Source organism: Bubalus kerabau, chromosome 2 (genome assembly GCF_029407905.1).
Source record: "Bubalus kerabau isolate K-KA32 ecotype Philippines breed swamp buffalo chromosome 2, PCC_UOA_SB_1v2, whole genome shotgun sequence".
NCBI classification, from domain to species: domain Eukaryota; kingdom Metazoa; phylum Chordata; class Mammalia; order Artiodactyla; family Bovidae; genus Bubalus; species Bubalus kerabau.
In genome coordinates, this window is record NC_073625.1 from 110,830,966 (window position 1) to 110,850,673 (window position 19,708).

The 19,708-nt window shown below is 39.5% G+C and overlaps 1 protein-coding gene across 2 annotated transcripts in view; it reads left to right on the forward strand.

Annotated features, from left to right (window-relative positions):
- Positions 1 to 19,708, forward strand: part of CFAP91 (cilia and flagella associated protein 91) — a 94,121-nt gene that overhangs the window by 28,055 nt on the left and 46,358 nt on the right. For both annotated transcript variants that reach the window (XM_055568294.1, XM_055568295.1), the window contains 5 exons: positions 3,737 to 3,918; positions 13,640 to 13,817; positions 15,682 to 15,839; positions 18,231 to 18,413; positions 19,310 to 19,452. In XM_055568294.1, coding sequence (XP_055424269.1) covers positions 3,737 to 3,918; positions 13,640 to 13,817; positions 15,682 to 15,839; positions 18,231 to 18,413; positions 19,310 to 19,452 — 844 coding nt within the window. The remainder of the gene's footprint in view (positions 1 to 3,736; positions 3,919 to 13,639; positions 13,818 to 15,681; positions 15,840 to 18,230; positions 18,414 to 19,309; positions 19,453 to 19,708) is intronic.

Below are 19,708 nucleotides of genomic sequence, written 5' to 3' on the forward strand. Positions count from 1 at the left end.
ATAGGAAAAACCTAGATGGTCTTGGGAATGGTGATGACTTTTTAGACACAACGTCAAAATCACGATCCATTAAAGAAATAATGGGTAATCTGGACTTCATTAAAAAAAGGTCAAAGACCTTAACAGACACCTCACCAAAGAAGATATACAAATGGCAAATAAGTGGAAATGCAAATTAAAACAGTATACCACTATACAACTGTTAGAGTGGCCAGAATCTGGAACACTAACACCACAAAATATTGAGCAACAGGAATTTTCATTTTTGATGGAAGTGCAAAATGCTGTAGTCACTTCAGAAGACAGGTTGTCAGTTTCTTACAAGACTATGCATACTGTATACAATATGGTATTATCTTCTGTTCTGAATGATGCACTTCATGGAAATGAGACGTCTGTAAATGACCATGTGGATTGAACTTTAATCCCTATGCACTCAAGACACATTTATTGAATGAGTGAAAAATACTAATACTATTATTACTCATCTGTAGAAATGTTAGTGATTCTCACCTGAATCATGAATGTTAATGTATTGACACACCAAAATAAAATTTGTCTAAGACTCTTAAAAAAAAGACTATACACGTACTCTTAACATATGATCCGGCAGTCCTACTCCTTGGTATTTACCTGAAGGGGTTGAAAACTCATGTCTACACAAAAGCCTTTGCTAGCTCTGTGAAGCTCCTCTTTGTGTGTAGGTTTTTAAAAATGTATTTATTATTCATTCTTAGTTGAGTGGGTCTTTGTTGCTGTGCTTGCTTTTCTCTAGTTGCAGAGAGCTGGGGCTCTTCTTTGTTGCATTGCAAGGGCTTCTCATTGTGGTGGCTTCTCTTGTTGCATGGGCTCTAGGGCACACGGGCTTCAGTTGCAGCGTGTGGGTTCAGTGGTTGTGGTCCCTGAGCTCTAGAGCAAGGCTTAATAGTTGTGGTGCAGGGCTTAGATGCTCCATGCATGTGGGATCTTCCTGGACCAGGGATCAAACCTGTGTCTCCTGCACTGGCAGGTAGATTCTTTACCACTGGACCACCAGGGAAGCCCTGCATGTAGTTTTGTTGGGACTAGAAGGGGAAAATTTAAAAGACTGTGGGTGTGGCAGACAGTGTCTTCTTTGATGGTGGCTGGTATTAGAGGAGGGAGGGTCTAGATGGAGGGTGTGGAGCAGTAGGAGCTGCTGAAAGGATACCATCCTTAAACAGACTAAGTGAGGCTAAGGATGTGATCCAGGACCAGGCAGAGCTCAAGCCAAGTAGGGAGCAGATGTGGGGTCTTTCTGGTGTTGGGTCCTGATTGAGGTTGGGCAGAGCTGGGAGAGAAGATTTTTTGCTTGCTCTTATTCACATTTTACTCTCCCTTGAAACCAACTGAAATGGAGAGAAGAATAGGTTGGAGAAAAATAACAAGTTAATTAAGAAAGGAACTGTGCTGTTAAGTTACACAGGACTTTTATCCAAGTAGCATTCCTCCTTTGCATCCTCTCCTCAGACCCACGGAGAAGGGTCCCAAGTCAGCAGAAAGCTTTGGCAGAGGGATTCCTCAGGCTTTGCCATAATCTTAGCACGTTTAATCAGATGGGTCAAATGTGAAACTAATTTGGAAAGCAATAATTTATTCTCTTGATCCAAGCTGATGGTTTTATAATAATATTCACATGACCTGGGATAATATAAAGGCAATTTGAAGTTATTTCCTCAAGTAGAATTTTTATAGTAGAATACTTTCTGCTGAAAACATAAGAAAGTATATATACTTATATTGTCTACTTATGTTGGAAATTAATAGCAACTGCTGAAAAAAATGATTTCAGTACCTGTTAGATTTCAGCATTAAAATCTATTTAAAGTACTGTTCCATCACAGGTTGAACTGCCAAATAGACACTTCTTTCTGATTGGCTTGAAATGCATTTTTCTTTGAGCTAAGATGTACATGCTATGTTCATGTATAAGTACCTCCCATTGCCTTTGACTATTTTTCTTAATGGAAATCTCTTTTTTCCATTATATTTATTTATGCAATTTAATCAATTCTTCTACCAACTAGAAAAAAGATTTATTTTAAATGGAAGTGGTATATATACCTATATATATATATTTATTTTATAAGTAGTATATGTACAGGTTAAAAAAATTAGAAAATTCAAAAGACTATAAACATGAAAAACTTCTCTCTATAATCATACTATCCAGAAATAATTGCTTTTATTATTGTATATCCATTTAGGAATTTTTATGTGCCCAGTAGCAGTCTATAAAAACATAAAAGTGTACTCCTGTTGTACATACTGCTTTATAGTGTTCTTTTTTCTACTTTACATTAGATCATAGACATTTTTGTTCATTCATATAGATTACATTGTTACTTTTAATAGCTGGATAAAAATTATGGCTGTACCATTTTTAAACAGTTTTTCTACTGATGGTCATTATTTAAGTTTGTGATTCCATGAAGTGTTGTTTAGTCAAAACAGCAAGATGCAAAACTGTACTTATAATATGATTTCATGTTAGTCAAACAGTAAAATAAACTATTTGTGTCAGTTGTAGAAAATAAGTGTGCAAAAAATAAGGAGGATGTAATTCAAGGATACATCTGGGGTATATGTCCTAGATGGGCTTCCCAGGGGGCACTAGTGGTAAAGAACCCGCTTGCGATTGCAGGAGACTTAAGAGACGCAGGTTCAATCCCGGGGTTGGGAAGATCCTAGATATCAGGTATATAGAAAGGGTACTGCTATGGGTGGAAAAGGAAGAAAAAGGGATTGAGGGATGCAAACTCAAAAGTAAAAAAAACCCACTGCACTATGTGCTACTATGCTTTTTGTTAAATTATGGATAAGGGTAGGCACATGTTTAAGTGAATTTATAAGTTTTTCTGTGCTTAAAAATAAAATGAAAAAAAAAAAAGGTGAATATAATGGATCCAAGGTTGATGCCTAATGACCCCAGATATAACCACTTTTAAAAATAAAATTAGCCATTGAGAAGTTTTTTACTCTTATAAATGAGACTTTATAAACATGTTTGCATATATCTTTGCACACTCATTGACTTATTCCCCATAATAAATTCCTAGGAGCACCATTGCTTGGGCAAAAGGGTGTTTTAAGGGTTTGATATATATTTAGTCACTTGTTAGTTAGGTTTACCTGTTTGTATTTTCATCAGCAGTTTATGAGAATGCCTGTTTCTTCACAAGTTCATTGATGCTAAGTACTTTCAATCTTTTAAATCATTGCTTATGTGCTTCCCTGTGGCTCAGAGGTTAAAGCGTCTGCCTCCAATGCAGGAGACCCGGGTTCGATCCCTGGGTCGGGAAGATCCCCTGGAGGAGGAAGTGGTAACCCACTCCAGTATTCTTGCCTGGAGAATCCCATGGACAGAGAAGCCTGGCAGGCTACAGTCCATGGGGTCACAAAGAGTCGGACACCACTGAGCAACTTCACTTTCACTTTTACTTTATGTGATATAATTAAATAGCATCTTAATGTTTTAATTTAATTTTCTTTGGTTATGTTATGTTCATTATCTTTTCATATGATTGTTAGAAGTTTTACTTTTTGTTTTCTGACTGTCCTTGACTCATTTTTCTGTGGCTATTTAACTGTCTTATTGATTCACAAGGGCATTTTACATAGAAAGACTTAACTCTTAATCATATATGTTGCAAAACCTATTGATAGGTATTAAGTGATTATATCAGGTTTCAATTTTTAAAATAATTTTCCTTTTTAGGGCAGATCCATATACTTTTCCTCCTCCTCCAACTAAGTACCTGCCCATTCCTTCGAAGTACACGGTGGGCACTCAGACTGATTATCGGGATGCTGAAGTTCAAACAGACCCGTATTCTCCAGAATATGTAGTATGTCAGGATTCCATCCCTGAGCTCCTGACCCTGGCTACTCTCACTTGGGGTGAGTTGGAAATTCTTTTGAATGTTTGCAGATGACAGTCCTGATGACCACGCATGCTATTGAGTTCTTGGAAATGACACACACAGAGGCAACTGTGGTTTAAAGCATTGCTATTTTAAGTGTCTTGCTCAGTAGAGCTACTTCATAGACTCATACACTTTCTGATAGATTTGTTCAAAGAGAGATACGCCATTATCATTGTAAGGACACTTCTTGTCCTTTTTCCCTGAAGCTGAAGTTACATTTAGACTTAATTTTGTGGTTCCTTTGCTGACAACTCACCTCCCTCTTCTAACTGTTTCTCTCAGTGAATCAGCTCCTTTTCACTGAGAAATTTATATTCTTTCTTTACACATAAATTTTTTTTGAGTATGTAATACTGAATGCATATTCCAACATGTAATATGCATGACATATGCATATTCCAACAAGAAATAATATTATCTTATAATATGCATCATGCATATTGTAAATATAGCAATAATATGCATTTTCCAACAAGTAATAAAATCCTCTTACTTTGCTAAAATATCTTGGGATTTATCAAGGCTCTCTTATATACTATATTTGATAATTTAGATGATTTCTTTTGATATTATATCTGAAATGCTCAGAAATTCACTCTCAGAGTATAGAAATTCACTCTGGTCTAGGCCTTTATAATGTGAAACTATAAATATTAATAAGAGAAGGAGCCTTTAGAAATTGTTAGAAATTACCTTACTAAACTCATTTGATTGTGCCTAGGAAGCTGAGAACCAGAGAGACTGATTCCTTGAAGATCATGGAAATACTTAGTACATTGTAATTTTTATTAAAATGAGGTTACTTTTGTTTCCCCAATGTAATGAATTGTGATCAAATCTGTGTTAGTAGCAACAAGGATGTGCACGTCTGAGTTCTAGTTCTGATTCTTGTTTCTTGGCTTACTTCTTGGATCCAGATTAAGCATTCTTGACACCCACAGTTTAAAGCAGAGACTCTACCTTAAGTCCAGATGACAGATTCAGAGTATGCTGAAATCTTTCCCTCTCCTTTGCACACACAGTAAACATAATTATGAAAATTAATAACCACACTTAAAATCAAGGAAGAAAATCAATCGTTTAGCAGTGAAGACTTCTTCCTAAGAGAGAATCTGTGATGATGAGCAGGGACTCTGAATGGTGAGGAGCCAGACCTGAGTTACCTGATTAAAGGAGGGAGAAGCTTCTCTCCTGCGCACAGGTAGAACTGAAGCCCAGTGCCTGCCAGTCTCAGCCAGGGACTCCTACCTGCAGCCTTTGAGCTTCAACCTCTTGGTGTGGGAAGGGCTTAGCTTTGAGCTGAGAAGGACTGGGGCCATGCCCTCGAACACAAGAGGTTTAGGTAGGGGCTCAGAAATGCTTCACTTGGTAAAGACCTAATTGGAGCCCTGCCCTGGCAGCTCCGGGGTTGAAGTGTCAATAAAAAGCTCCATGAGTCAGGCCTACCTCCTTGTTGGTGAGGTCCTGGGTAAAAGTTTAAATGGATGCCTACATATTATGTGTGTAGACGTTTAAACATTATAAATCAAGCTACTGTCTGTTAGATAAAATACATTCTATATTTTTCACAAATCTTTATAAAAAGCTGAAAGGACAAGTGTACATTTAAAATTCTTAGACTCCTTGGGATTGCACGCTGGCATGTGGCAGCAGTGGGAGAGGCTGCCTGGTGGCTGGCACTTTCTCTGCCTCTGTTCTTCATCATGAGGGCTTGTTGTGCATGCCTGTGATTGCCTCTCCTGTCCTGCTTTTCCATATTCTGTCTAGACATCCTTGAAAACAGCTGCTATGTGACCACCCTTTGGGCCTAAGGGTGAACAAACAGCAGCATGTAGTGTGCCCTCGGGAGTCTGAATCCTGCGAAGTGGCCCATGTAGATTTTGGAAGTGGGCTTGGGGCCGTTTACATAAGGAATTCCAGGCTCCCTAAGAGATGGAGTACCTCCAGGTGGGCATTCTGTAGTATCTTTAAAGTTCCATGGGAAAATAACCCAAATCTAGAATTCTTACACCAGCCAAACTCTTACTCAGGAGAGAAGGTGAAATAAAGATACTTTCATAGGACAGAACATTTCATAGGTCTATCTCATAGGATATTGTAAACACTAATTAAATTCATTTATGTAATGTGCTTAGGCCAATGCCTAGTATGGAAATAACCATTCTATAAATGTTAGCTATTGATCTGAATAAGGGAAGAATAAAAGGACATCCTTGAACATACTTCCAAGTTCAGTCGCTCAGTCCTGTCCAACTCTTTGCGGCCCCATGGACTGCAGCACGCCAGGCCTCCCTGTCCATCACCAACTCCCGGAGCTTACTCAAACTCAGGTCCATTGAGTCGGTGATGCCATCCAGCCATCTCATCCTCTATCATCCCCTTCTCTTCCTGCCTTCAGTCTTTCCCAGCATCAGGGTCTTTTCAAATGAGTCAGTTCTTCGCATCAGGTGGCCAAGATATTGGAGTTTCAGTTTCAGCATCAGTCCTTCCAATGAATATTCAGGACTGATTTCCTTTAGGAAGGACTGGTTGGATCTCCTTGCTGTCCAAGGGACTCTCAAGAGTCTTCTCCAACACCACAGTTCAAAAGCATCAATTCTTCAGCGCTCAGCTTTCTTTATAGTCCAACTCTCACATCCATACATGACCACTGGAAAAACCATAGCGTTGACTAGATGTTCCTTTGTTGGCAAAGTAATGTCTTTGCTTTTTAATATGCTATCTAGGTTGGTCATAACTTTTCTTCCAAGGAGTAAGTGTCTTTTAATTTCATGGCTGCAGTCACCATCTGCATTAATTTTGGAGACCCCAAAAATAAAGTCTCTCACTGTTTCCACTGTTTCCCCATCTATTTGCCATGAAATAATGGGACCAGATGCCATGATCTTAGCTTTCTGAATGTTGAGCTTTAAGCCAGCTTTTTTCATTCTCCTCTTTCACTTTCACCAAGAGGCTCTTTAGTTCTTCTTCACTTTATGACATAAGGGTGGTATCATCTGCATATCTGAGGTTATTGATATTTCTCCCAGCAGTCTTGATTCCAGCCTGTGTTTCATCCAGTGCAGCATTTCTCATGATGTACTCTGCATAAAAGTTAAATAAGCAGGGTGACGATATACAGCCTTGACATACTCCTTTCCCTATTTGGAACCAGTCTGTTGTTCCATGTCTAGTTCTAACTGTTGCTTCTTGACCTGCATACAGACTTCTTAGGAGGCAGGTCAGGTATTGTGGCATTCCCATCTTTTGAAGAATTTTCCACAGTTTGTTGTGATCCACACAGTCAAAGGCTTTGGCATAGTCAATAAAGCAGAAGTAGATGTTTTTCTGGAACTCTCTTGCTTTTTCTATATTCCAACGGATGCTTGCAATTTGATCTCCGGTTCCTCTGCCTTTTCTAAATCCAGCTTGAACATCTGGAATTTCATGGTTCACGTACTGTTGAAGCCTGGCTTGGAGAATTTTGAGCATTACTTTACTAGTGTGTGAGATGAGTGCGATTGTGCAGTAGTTTGAGCATTCTTTGGCATTGCCTTTCTTTGGGATTGGAATGAAAACTGACCTTTTCCAGTCCTGTGGCCACTGCTGAGTTTTGTTCAATATGCCAAATTTGCTGGCATATTGAGTGCAGCACTTTCACAGCATCATCTTTTAGGATTTGAAATAGCTCAACTGGAATTGCATCACCTCCACTAGCTTTGTTCATAGTGATGCTTCCTAAGGCCCACTTGACTTCACATTCCAGGATGTCTAGCTCTAGGTGAGTGATCACACCATTGTGATTATCTGGGTCATGAAGATCTTTTTTGTATATTCTTCTGTGTATTCTTGCCACCTCTTCTTAATATCTTCTGCTTCTTTTAGGTCCATACCATTTCTGTTCTTTATTGTGCCCATCTTTGCATGAAATGTTCCCTTGGTATGTTGAAATTTTCTTGAAGAGATCTCTAGTCTTTCCCATTCTATTGTTTTCCTCTATTTCTTTGCAATGATCACTGAGGAAGACTTTCTTATCTCTCCTAGCTATTCTTTGGAACTCTGCATTCAAATGGGTATATCTTTCCTTTTCTCCTTTGCCTTTCGCCTGTCTTTTTTTCATAGCTGTTTGTAAAGCCTCCTCAGACAACCATTTTGCCTTTTTGCATTTCTTGGGGATGGTCTTGATTTCTGTCTCCTGTACAGTGTCCCAAAGCCTCCGTCCATAGCCTTTCAGGCACTCTGTCTATCAGATCTAATCCCTTGAACCTATTTGTTGCTTCCACCGTATAGTCATAAGGGATTTGATTTAGGTCATACCTGAGTGATCTAATGGTTTTTCCCTTCTTTCTTCAATTTCAGTCTGAATTTAGCAATAAGGAGTTCATGATCTGAGCCACAGTCAGCTCCCAGTCTTGTGTTTGCTGACTGTATAGAGCCTCTCCATCTTTGGCTGCAAAGAATATAATTAATCTGATTTCAGTATGGACCATCTGGTGATGTCCATGTGTAGAGTCTTCTCTTGTGTTGTTGGAAGAGTGTGTTTGCTATGACCAGTGAATTCTCTTGGCAAAACCCTGCTTCATTCTGTACTCCAAGGCCAAATTTGCCCATTACTCCAGGTATTTCTTGACCTCCTACTGTTGCATTCCAGTCCCCTATAATGAAAAGAACAGCTTTTTGGGGTGTTAGTTCCAGAAGGTCTTGTAGGTCTTCATGTATGCATGCATGCTAAGTCACTTCAGTCATGCCTGACTCTTTGTGACCCTATGGATTGTAGCCTGCCAGGCTATCTTGGCCAAGGGATTCTCTAGGCAAGAATACTTGAGTGGGTTGCCACTCCCTCCTCTGGGGGATCCTCCAGAACCAGGGATCGAACCTTCGTCTCTTGCATCTCCTGCATTGGGAGGTGGGTTCTTTACCATTAGTACCACCTGGGAAGCCTATAGGTATTCATAGAACCTTTCAACTCAGCCTCTTTGGCATTAGTGGTTGGGGCATAGACTTGGATTACTATGATGTTGAATGGTTTGCCTTGCAAACAAACTGAGAAAATTCTGTCATTTTTGTGACTGGACCCAAGTACTGCATTTCAGACTCTTTTGTTGACTATGAGGACTACTCCATTTCTCCTAAGGGATTCTTGCCCACAGTAGTAGATATAATGGTCTTCTGAATTATATTTGCCTTTCCTGCCCATTTTAGGTCACTGATTCATAAAATGTTGATGTTTACTCTTGCCATCTCCTGTTTGACCACTTCCAATTTATCTTGATTATGGCCTGACATTCCAGGTTCCTATACAATATTGCTGTTTACAGCGTGAGACTTTACTTTCACCACCAGACATCCACAACTGGGCGTCGTCTCTGCTTTGGCTCAGCCTCTTCATTCCTTCTGGAGCTATTTCTCCACTCTTCTCCAGTAGCATATTGGACACCTGCCAGTCCAGGGGGCTCATCTTTCAGTGTCACATCTTTTTGCCTTTTCGTACTGTTCATGGGGTTCTCAGGGCAAGAATGCTGAAGTGGTTTGTCACCTCCTTCTCCAGTGGATCTCGTTTTGTCATATCTCTCTGCCATAACCCAGCCGTCTTGCGTGGTCCTGTGTGGCATGGTTCAGAGTTTCATTGAGTTATACAAGGCCATTTTGGTTGGGGCTTCCATTCTGTCTGCCCTCTGATGGATGGGAGTGCATGCCTCCTGATGGGAGGGACTGGCTGTGGGGAAAACTAGGTCTTGCTCTGGTGGGCAGGGCCGTGCCCAGTATATCTTTAATCCAGTTTTCTGATGATGGGTGGGGCTGTGCTCCCTCCCTGTAGTTTGGACTGAGGTGGCTCAGTCCTTGAGTTTGCATTCCTATGGTGGAGCTATAGGGTCTATGGTGGGGGTAGTGGCGACCTTCTCCACAAGGACTTATGCCAGTACATTGCGCCTCCCAGGACTGTTGCTGTCAATACCTCTGACCCTGTGGCAGGCCACTGTTGACCTGTGCCTCTGTAGGAGGCTCCCATACACTCATAGGCAAGTCTGGCTCAGTCTCTTGTGGGGTCACTGCTCCTTTCTCCTGGGTCCTGGAGCACATATGGTTTTGTCTTTTCCTTCCAAGAGTCTATTTCCCCAGTGCTGTGGGAGTTTTATAATCAAATCCCACTGACATCCAAAGTCACATCCCCTGGGGATTCCCAGTCCCTTTGCCAGATCCCCAGGTTTGGAAGTCTGTTGTGGGCCCTCGAACTTTCACAACAGCATGAGAACTTCTTTGGTATAGTTGTTCTCCAGTTTGTGGATCGCCCATCCAGCAGCTCTGTAGTGGGGCTAATGGCGACCTCCTCCAAGAGGACTTGTACCACCTGCTGTGCCTCCCAGCACTGTTACTGCCAGTGCTCCTGTCCCCGTGGGAGGCCACTGCTGACCCATGCCTCTGCAGAAGACCCTCCAACACTCAAAGGCAGGTCTGGCTCAGTCTCTTGTGGGGATCACTGCTCCTTTCCATGGGTTTTGGTGCACACAAGATTTTGTTTATGCCCTCCAAGAGTCTCTGGCAGATATGAAGTTTTAAATGTGATTGCACCCCTCCTACCATCTTGCTGCTTCTCCTTTGTCCTTGGATGTGGAGTAGCTTTTCTTGGTGGTTCCAACATTCTCTTTTTGATGGTTGGTCAGCAGCTAGTTGTGATTTTGGTGTTCTCACAGGAGAAGAGGAGCACACGTCCTTCTACTCCGCCAAATTAAATTTGTAGACTCTTTGGGTAGTGTGGACATTTTAACAATATCAGTTCTTCCAGTCTAAAATGCAAGATATCTTTCCATTTCTTTATGTGGTTTTCAGATTCCTTCAGTAATATTTTATAGTTTTCAGAATACAGGTCTCTCACCTCTTTGGTTAAGTTTATTCATAGGTATTTTTCTCTTTTTGATGGAATTTTGTTTTATTTTTTCTTTATTATTGCTTGTTTTTCTTTAATTTTATATTGAAATATAGTTGATTTACAATGTTTTATTAATATTTTGTACAATGAGGTGATTCAGTTGTATATATAAACACATTCCTTTTCATATCTTTTCCATCGTGGTTTATCACAGGATATTGAATACAGTTCCCTGTGCTGTTCAGAAGGATCTTTTCATTTATCCACTGTGTGTATTATCATTTGCATCTAACCTAAAACTTTTGCTCTATCCCTCCCCACTTCCTCTCCCCCTTGACAACCACAAGTCTGTTCTCTGTGAGTCTGTTATGTTTTATAGATAAATTTATTTGTATCATATTAGATTCCACATACAAGTGATTTCATATAGTATTTGTCTTTCTCTTCCTGAGTTAGTTCACTTAGTGTGATAATCTCTATGTTCATCCATATTGCTGCGAATGGTGGTAGTTTGTTCTTTTTATGGCTGAGTAGTATTCCACTGTATATGGACATTTAGGTTCTTTCCATGTTATGGCTATTATGAATAATGCTGCTATGAACGGAGGGTTGCATGTATCTTTTTGAATTGTAGTTTTGTCCTAATATATATGCCCAGGAGTAGGATTCCTGGATCGTATGATAACTCCGTTTTTAGTGTTCTGAGGAACCTCCATGCTGTTTTCCATAATGGCTGTACCGACTACATTCTCACCAACAGTGTGGGAGGGTTAGAAAATAGAACCCAACAACTCATTAAAGAGATCTTACACCATAGTCAAGTGATGGGATTTTAAGTGGGATTTTTTTTTTTTTTTTTGCTTTCTCTTTCTGATAGTTCATTATTAGTATATAGAAAAGTGACATGTGACAGTATCTTAAAAAGATGGCTGACACTTCCCTGATGGTCCAGTGGCTAAAACTGCACGCTCCCAATGCAGGGGTCCTGGGTTTGATCCCTGATCAGAGAACTAGAACTCACTGGAAGAAACCCTGAATGCTGAGAAAGGAGGATCCTGAGGGCAGGAGGAGAAGGGGGTGACAGAGGATGAGATGATTGGATGGCAATGCCAACTCAATGGACATGAATTTGAGCAAACTCTGGGAGATAGTGAAGGACAGGTAAGCCTGACATGCTGCAGTCCAAGGGGCAACAAAGAGTCAGACAAGACTTAGTGTCTGAACAACAACAGAGAACTAGATCCTGCCTGCTGCAACTAAGACCTGGCACAGCCAAATAAATAAATTTTAAAAATAAGTTAATAGATGACTTATCATAACCAAATGGGTTAATCATATAAATTTGAGTTTAGTACAATATCAGAAAACCAACCAATGCATTTTACCATTTTACCAGAAAATGTCAGAAAATGCTTCCGTAGATTCAGGAAAAGTAGTTTAATAACATTCGACATGCATTCATGTTGTAAACTCTAAATGTTGGAATCAAAAGGAAATTTTAGTAACTTAATAAAGGTTATCTGAGATAAACATAATACTAAAGGTAAGACTTGAGAAGCTTTATCCTTAAAATCAAGAAAAAGACAGTAATTCCTTTGTCACCACTATTATTTAGCAGTTGAGGGAAGATCCTAGCCCAGAACTTTTTCAACTAGGCTATGACCATCAACCCCAGGGACATTTGGAAACTCCATAATAATGATAAGGCAAATGGGTTAGGTTTGGGGGATCTAGGCTGGCATGGATACTAAACATCCTGCCCTGCATGGGGCAGACCCATCCAAAAATTGTTTGCCCAATACGGTATTAATAGCATCCTGGTTGAGAAATAATTGAGTTAATGCAGTAAAATAAGAGAAGAAAAATTAGGTATGCAGATTAAAAAGAAGAAGCAAAACTATTTTCACTTGTAGGCAATGCACTCATTTTAAAAACTTAAATGAACAGAACCAAGAATCTCAGTTCAGTAAGGTAGCATATTGTGAAATCTACATATAATTTTACTTCTTCCTTCCCTGGTAGCACAGATGGTAAAGAATATGCCTGCAGTACAGGAGACACTGGTTCCATCCCTGAGTCGGGAAGATCCCCTGGAGAAGGGAATGGCAACCCACTGCAGTATTCTTGCCTGGAGAATTCCATGGACAGCGCATGTGATTGCAAGAAGTCAGACATGACTGAGTGACTCACACTTTCACTTTCTGACTTGGATGCAGTTTTCTCTATTTCTTTCTCCCTCTCTCTCTTTTTTTTCCCCCAATTTCTCTGGTTAGGGCTTCCAGTACTATATTGAATAGGAGTGGTGAGAGTGTGCACTCTTACCTTGTTCCTGATCTTAGAGAAAAAGCTTTTAACCTTTCACTGTTGAGTATGGTATTAGCTGTGGGCTTCTCTGTATAGTTCATTTTTGTTTAATATTTGTTTCTAGAGAGGGAGTACTGTATAGTATAGTATGTAAGACTGCAAGGGCCAGATTGTCATGGGCAAATTCTGGGTTTCACCACCTACTAACTATGATCTTCTGCAAGTTATTTTGATATTTCTTTGTATTTCAAAAGATGGATTTTTCCAATATGGAATGTTCCAAGGTGTGATTATTTAGTAATCACCTAATATCTTTAAATACTTCCATGCAAATGAAATGTCTTCTGACTGAATTGCTAATAAGAGAGAGTGCAGGGCACAGATAATACACTCTCAGGCACATGTGGAGACGTATCCCAATATCATTTCATCTTGTCATAACCTTCAATTTAAAGAGGACAGGAACTGAGAGGGAGTCAATTAAATACTAGCAGGTACGTGAGTGTGTCTGTGTGTTTATTAAGTGTTCTGCCTCATCCTGTAGGTCGAGGTCTCCCGGCAGGACAAGCTGAAGTAGAGATGATAGAACGTGCCCGGGAGAAGCGTGCTTGGGAAGACACCCTGCCCCCTCTGTGTGACACCTCCCAGTTTGAGAAAAGGAGGCGGATGATGAATGCCATGGAGAGGAAGGAGTGGGCCTTCAGAGAGCAGGAGATTGAGAAGTAGGTTCTCAGCTACCCAGACAGTTGCTCCTACACTGATGGAATTAATGTTAATACTTTTAAGCAATAAAGCAAATAGAGTTCCCAAATGTAAGGGTTTAAAAGCAATCCTTAACCTGTAGAGTTAGGAGACTGGGTTTCAGGAGCAATAGCTTCATTATTTTTTTCTCTAATAATTTAAATATATATATAACACCTTCTTTATGTGTGAAGTTCAGTGTGGAACCCAGATTTGAACAATTCCTCACAGCATCTCTGATCTTTTCTTTTCTCTTTAGTAACTTATCTAGGCTGTCACAGAATTCCACTGATTTTTGCAAAATGTCTTTCAGACTGTCCCTTTCTGTTCCTTACCAGTGCCAGGGTCCCTCGACTTTGACCCTCTTCCTATCCATCAAACAGCCTCCTGGCTGACCCTGTCTCTTCCCCCGGTACCGGATTCAGTCAGGACCTCTTGGGTTCTAGCTGCAGCTAATAAGGCGTTTATATTTAAAAGACAAACTGTGGACTTAACTCTTCAGTTAAGAGATGACCTCACAGTACATAAGTAACAATATGCTAGGGTATTTCTGGTTGAATTTTTAGCCATTTTAACTGATATTTTCAATAATGACATTGTCTCTGAATATGTAGAAATGATGAGGACCAAAAAATTGTAGCTCCTTAGCAAGAAGAGGGGGAAGGGAAGTTCTCGAGGTGCCCTTTGTTCCTGTGCTGAGGTGCTTCGTTGCTCATAGCATTGCTACCAAGCCCCTGACAGTGTGCTGTCTCTGCTGAGGCCCCACTTCTCCCTTGTCAGTGTGGCAAATCTCAACCCTTTTGACCCTCAAGTGCTGAGTTAATGGCTACTGTGAAGAAGCCTTTCCCACCACCCCACTCCTTCTTTTTGATCAACTGGGAATAGCACTGACAGAGGTGCTCTGCCATTTCTTCTCCCGCAGAAGTCTTTTCATTCTTCTGCCCTGGTGTTTTGATCCCCGTGTTGTAAATGTTGGTTTATATGCCTACTTCACTGAAACCGTGCTCCTTGAGACAGTGCATTTTATCTTGTTCACCATTGTTTTATTCCCTGCCTGGCATAAGTATTTGACAACTAAGTGATTGAATAAATTACTATGTAAATTTTTAAGTAAGAGTAAAATGTTCAAACCTCCATTTTAGAAAGGCAAATCTTGACCACTACATGGAACAAAGATTGGAAGGAGGCGAGACTAGACTAACACCCAGAGTCCGAGTCAGGAGAGAGATGACCAAGACATGAGCTAGGAAACAGATGTAAGGAGTGTTTTAGAGGAGGGAAGAGGGTAGGAGAAGGAGTAGATTTCTAGCGGAATAAAATGAGTGAGGTTTTTGAAGGGATAATTGGAGATTCAAGTAGATGGAAGTTCCGGTTCAGAAATATCTGGGCTGAAGTAGATATTTTGAAGTCGTATGCACACATAAGCAAGGTAGTCCTGGAGAACAATGAAGTGAAGAATGAATATCCATATGTGTCAGATGCTGGCATTTTCGCAGTCACCACTTAGTAGCATGCCACAACCACATTTTCTCTCAGTCCTCCTGTTTCTTAACCCTCCAGCAATACCTGTCGGCCTGAAACTGGGGACAAACATTTTTCTGTTCACTTAGGCCCTTCTGCCTAGAGATACACCCATATAATATTCTTCTTATATAAAGACTATAGAGTGCCTATCTCAACCCCCAACTCAATTTCCACACTTTTGCCACAGTGGTCTTTATAAAATGCATGAATATGGTACCAGCCTGAAGAGAAGGTCCTATTTATGGCAAACGTTCCCTTTCTTTAGTAGAGCATCCTGTTTGAGAGACCATAGGCTTCTTTATGATTGTAATTTGCTCGAAGATTGCAGGAGATTCGCCTGGAAGTTCTAAAAGAGCTGCTGAAGAAGCGTGATGAGAATCAAAACGAAGTGAACATGGCACGTTTGAATGCCCAGTGGTCTAAGCTACAGGAAGCGAAGGAGGCAAAGCTGGCACAGATTCAGCGCAAGCACGTGTCAGGTGACAGCGCAGCACTAACCCGCAAGGGGTGGAAAAGCTGGCTCTGCTTTGGGTTTTTGGCCAAAGCTGATTTAACTGTGATATAATTCTTTTTTGGTGCTAGTGTTATTTAACTGATAAGGGACAGGAGATGAGTTATTTCTCAAAAGTAGAAGAGTGGAGGAAAATTCATCACTAAGAAAATCAAGTAATGATATTCCAACGGGTAGCAAGTTGTTGGCATTATGGAGTCTGTGTGTGTGTGTGTGTGTGTGTTGTGTGTTGTGTGTTGTGTGTGTTGTGTGTAGGTACTGGGCTCTCCATATTCATAGGCTGAAGCCCTGGATAGAGAGCTTTATTTCTCAACCTGTTTTTCATTGTTTCCCACTAAAAGAGACATTCAGATATCTTTTTTCCTACTTATCCCCCTTCCATGAAATTAAAAAAATTTTTTTTAAAAACACCCCTGTGCTGGGTCTTTTTTTCCATGCAGGGGCTTCAGTAGTTGTGGCAAATGGGCTTAGTTGCCCCATGCCTGGCATGTGAGACCTTAGTTCCCCGACCAGGGATCAAATCCATATCCCCTGCATTGCAAGGCAGATTCTTAACCACTGGACCAATAGGGAAGTCCCTCCCATGAAATTTTAATACCATAGGTGTACTATATATCTGTTTATATATTATAAATATATCTGTACTTTATACATAAAAGAGAAGTCAGTGGAGGATTAAAAATGACAATAAAAATTTTTAGTTAGAATTTAAAATAAAAAATTTTAATTTAGCATTTAGCTTTATAGCTGTACTTGCTGAGTAACTTTTAATATAATTTATTTACTTATAAATGTTGTACTGCATCATTTATATATGCTGATTAGCAATCTATACACATATTAATAGCAATGTAATCACAGTAAAGTATTCAAAATTTTCCTAGTAAAACAATTACAAAAATTAATTTCTTAAAAATTATTTTTAGTGAACTTTTAACTTTCTTGATGTGAGAAAATAACTTTTAACTTAATTGGCTGCTACATATGCATTTAGATACTGCCAACATTTTTTTCTTTCCAGCAGTTGACATAATTAGCAATAGGTTGACTTTTTTTTTCTTGTTACTCCTTCTATCCCTCTCTCTTTACCCTCTGGGATCACCTCCCAATAAACTACCTGCACACATGCCTTTATCTCAGGTTCTGTCTTTGGGGGAATCCAGGCTAAGAAACAACTCAAATGTCACTTCCTCCAGGAAGACCTTCAAGGACCCTTGCCCCCAGAAAGTCAGGTCCTTGTTGTCTGCTCTCAGTGTTATATGCCCCTGAATTTTTTTAAGTGTGTAAGAAAAGGACTTTTCACTTAACTAGCTTTTAGGTATGCATTTAGATATTGTCAACAGTATTTTCTTTTCAGTCCTTGAAATAACCAGTGATGGGTTGACTAATTTTCATAAATAACTAAGGCTTCCCAGGTGGCTCAATGGTGAAGAATCTGCCTGCTAGTGCCAGAGACACCAGTTTGATCCCTGGGCAAAAAAGATCCCCTGTAGAAGGAAATGGCAACCCACTTCAGTATTCTTGCCTGGGAAATCCCATGGACAGAGAAACTTGGTGGGTACAGTTCATGAGGTTGCAAAAGAGTCAGACGCAACTTAGCAATTAAACAACAACAAAATAAAATATAAAGCATTTTAATCATGAAATTCCAGGTCACACACAAAAGCCCTGAGGGTCACATATAGATAACATTCAAAAGGCAGCAGTGGTACATGCAGCCACCTCTTAAAATATGGCTTCAAAATCTCACAATCTGATTTTACACCCATTGAGAGTACCTGATGCAGAGCCTTCAAAAGGGGATGGGTCTGTGATGGGATTGACAGAAAAGGAGCAGGTAGAGGTAGTAATCCTGACTGTTTACGTTAGTAAACTAGTATGTACAGCTGAGCCTGCCAAATAATTCTGAAACTATAAGCTTGGATATATTCTAATTTATTCTGGTGTTAGCCAAGATGACCAGAGATTTTTCTTGAAGAGCTTGTAGTCTTCCTTCCCTTTTAATTATTCTCTTAGGAGAAAATAATTCGCTCATCTCTATTGAAGACATGTATTTTTCAGTTACTTTGAGTTTCTTTCATTCATTGCACAAACTTTTATTTCTGGCCCAGAGCTTAGAATGCAGTTATAAAAGATTTTTGATGAGTACCAATTGAGGACACTAGGTGATTCAGCTTCTGTCATATCCACCTGTTCTTTGTCTTAAGTGTTATATTCGGGCTGCAGTGAGTGATCATGATGAAATTTATTCAGCTCAGTAGTCTCCCTGTGAATAATACTACAACTGGTTTATTAGCCTGCATTTGGATCATTCAGAAAAATATTTTAGAGATAGTCATGGAGGTATGTTTTATTTTAGCAATCAGAAAACTTATGGGAAAGGGAAAGAATATAGAAGGGAAGTTGGAGAGAAGAAATATCATCAAGGATTATTGTGATTATGCGTCACAGGTCTATGGACCTCTATCTCGCCTTGGTCGTTTCCCAGACAACAATTCAGAAGACTTTGTAGTAAAAAACCACTATCTCAACACCTATGAAGGTAAGCAATTCCCATAATTACAAGCCTAGTATAAGAGAGTTATCTTAGAAATATGAAATATAGCAATTTAGATTAAAAACTAATAAAAAATAAAATATTTGTAAGAAATAGCCATTACATGTTTAGTATTATTAATAATGAGTTCATAGAAACCAATAAAAACTGTAAAGACCCAAATAAATAAATGGATACACTATGCAACAATTTACCAAGCAGTAAAGTCAATAAACTACTAAACATTTAAACATGTTTAATGTCACTAAAATCGAAGTTACGCAAAAATAAAATAGAAAAAGTTTTTATACCAGGTTTATGATGCAAACAAGAAATATGTAATGAAACCGGCCCTTTATGAAGAAACACCAGAATACTAGTGGGCAAGGGGATGGATAAACTAGGGGATAAATTAATGGAGAGGGTTATACCTGTTGTAAAGTCCAAGAGAGCCTTAATTAAATTATTTAAATTTCAGTTGAGAGGTTGGAGAATCATATGGCCAAGATTGTGCATTGACGGTCACACCATTGAACTTGCACCTCTGGCTGACCCTCTCTAGAGCTGGATATGATAACCTGGTGTACAGCCACTTTAGAATGGTGGTGCCATGTATCATATGATCATTAACTTCATGTTTATTATTGTGGTATTATTACTTTTTGGTAGGGCAGTGGTTTCATTTTAGAATGCATTTCTTATTTTACAATCTAAGTTATCAAGAATATAAGTTAATTATATAGAAATTTCCTTTGTATTTCACAGACAATTCAATTATATGAGGTACACCTTATCAATAATTCTAAATAAAACCACTTGGCAAACTGCTAATGAAATTAACAGTATGCTTTCAAATGATATATCTAAGCACCAGACACTAATCATGTACTTCCTTTCCATAGGATTAGTTGAGCTTGAGTCCTGTCTCCCAGATTTTGTGACACAACCCCGAATTAAACCACCAAAACCAAAAGTCACTACTACCAAAGATGGTTTTCTAAAGAGGGCTGCAAGGGTGGACCATGAGTTGGCAGAGGTTCATAAGGTATGCTTCTTCTTCTTTTTTTTTACTTTCTTAGCAAATTTTATTTATTTTTATTTATTGGAGGATAATTGCTTTACAATGTTGTGTTGGTTTCTGTCGTACAACATGAATCAGCTATAAGTATACATATATCCCCTTCTTCTTGAGCCTCCCTCCCACCCCTCTTGATCATCACAGAGCGCTGAGCCGAGTTCCCATCTGGATGACAAGATGCTTCTAGTGGGGCTTTTGCAGAGATATACTACACTCCAAAACT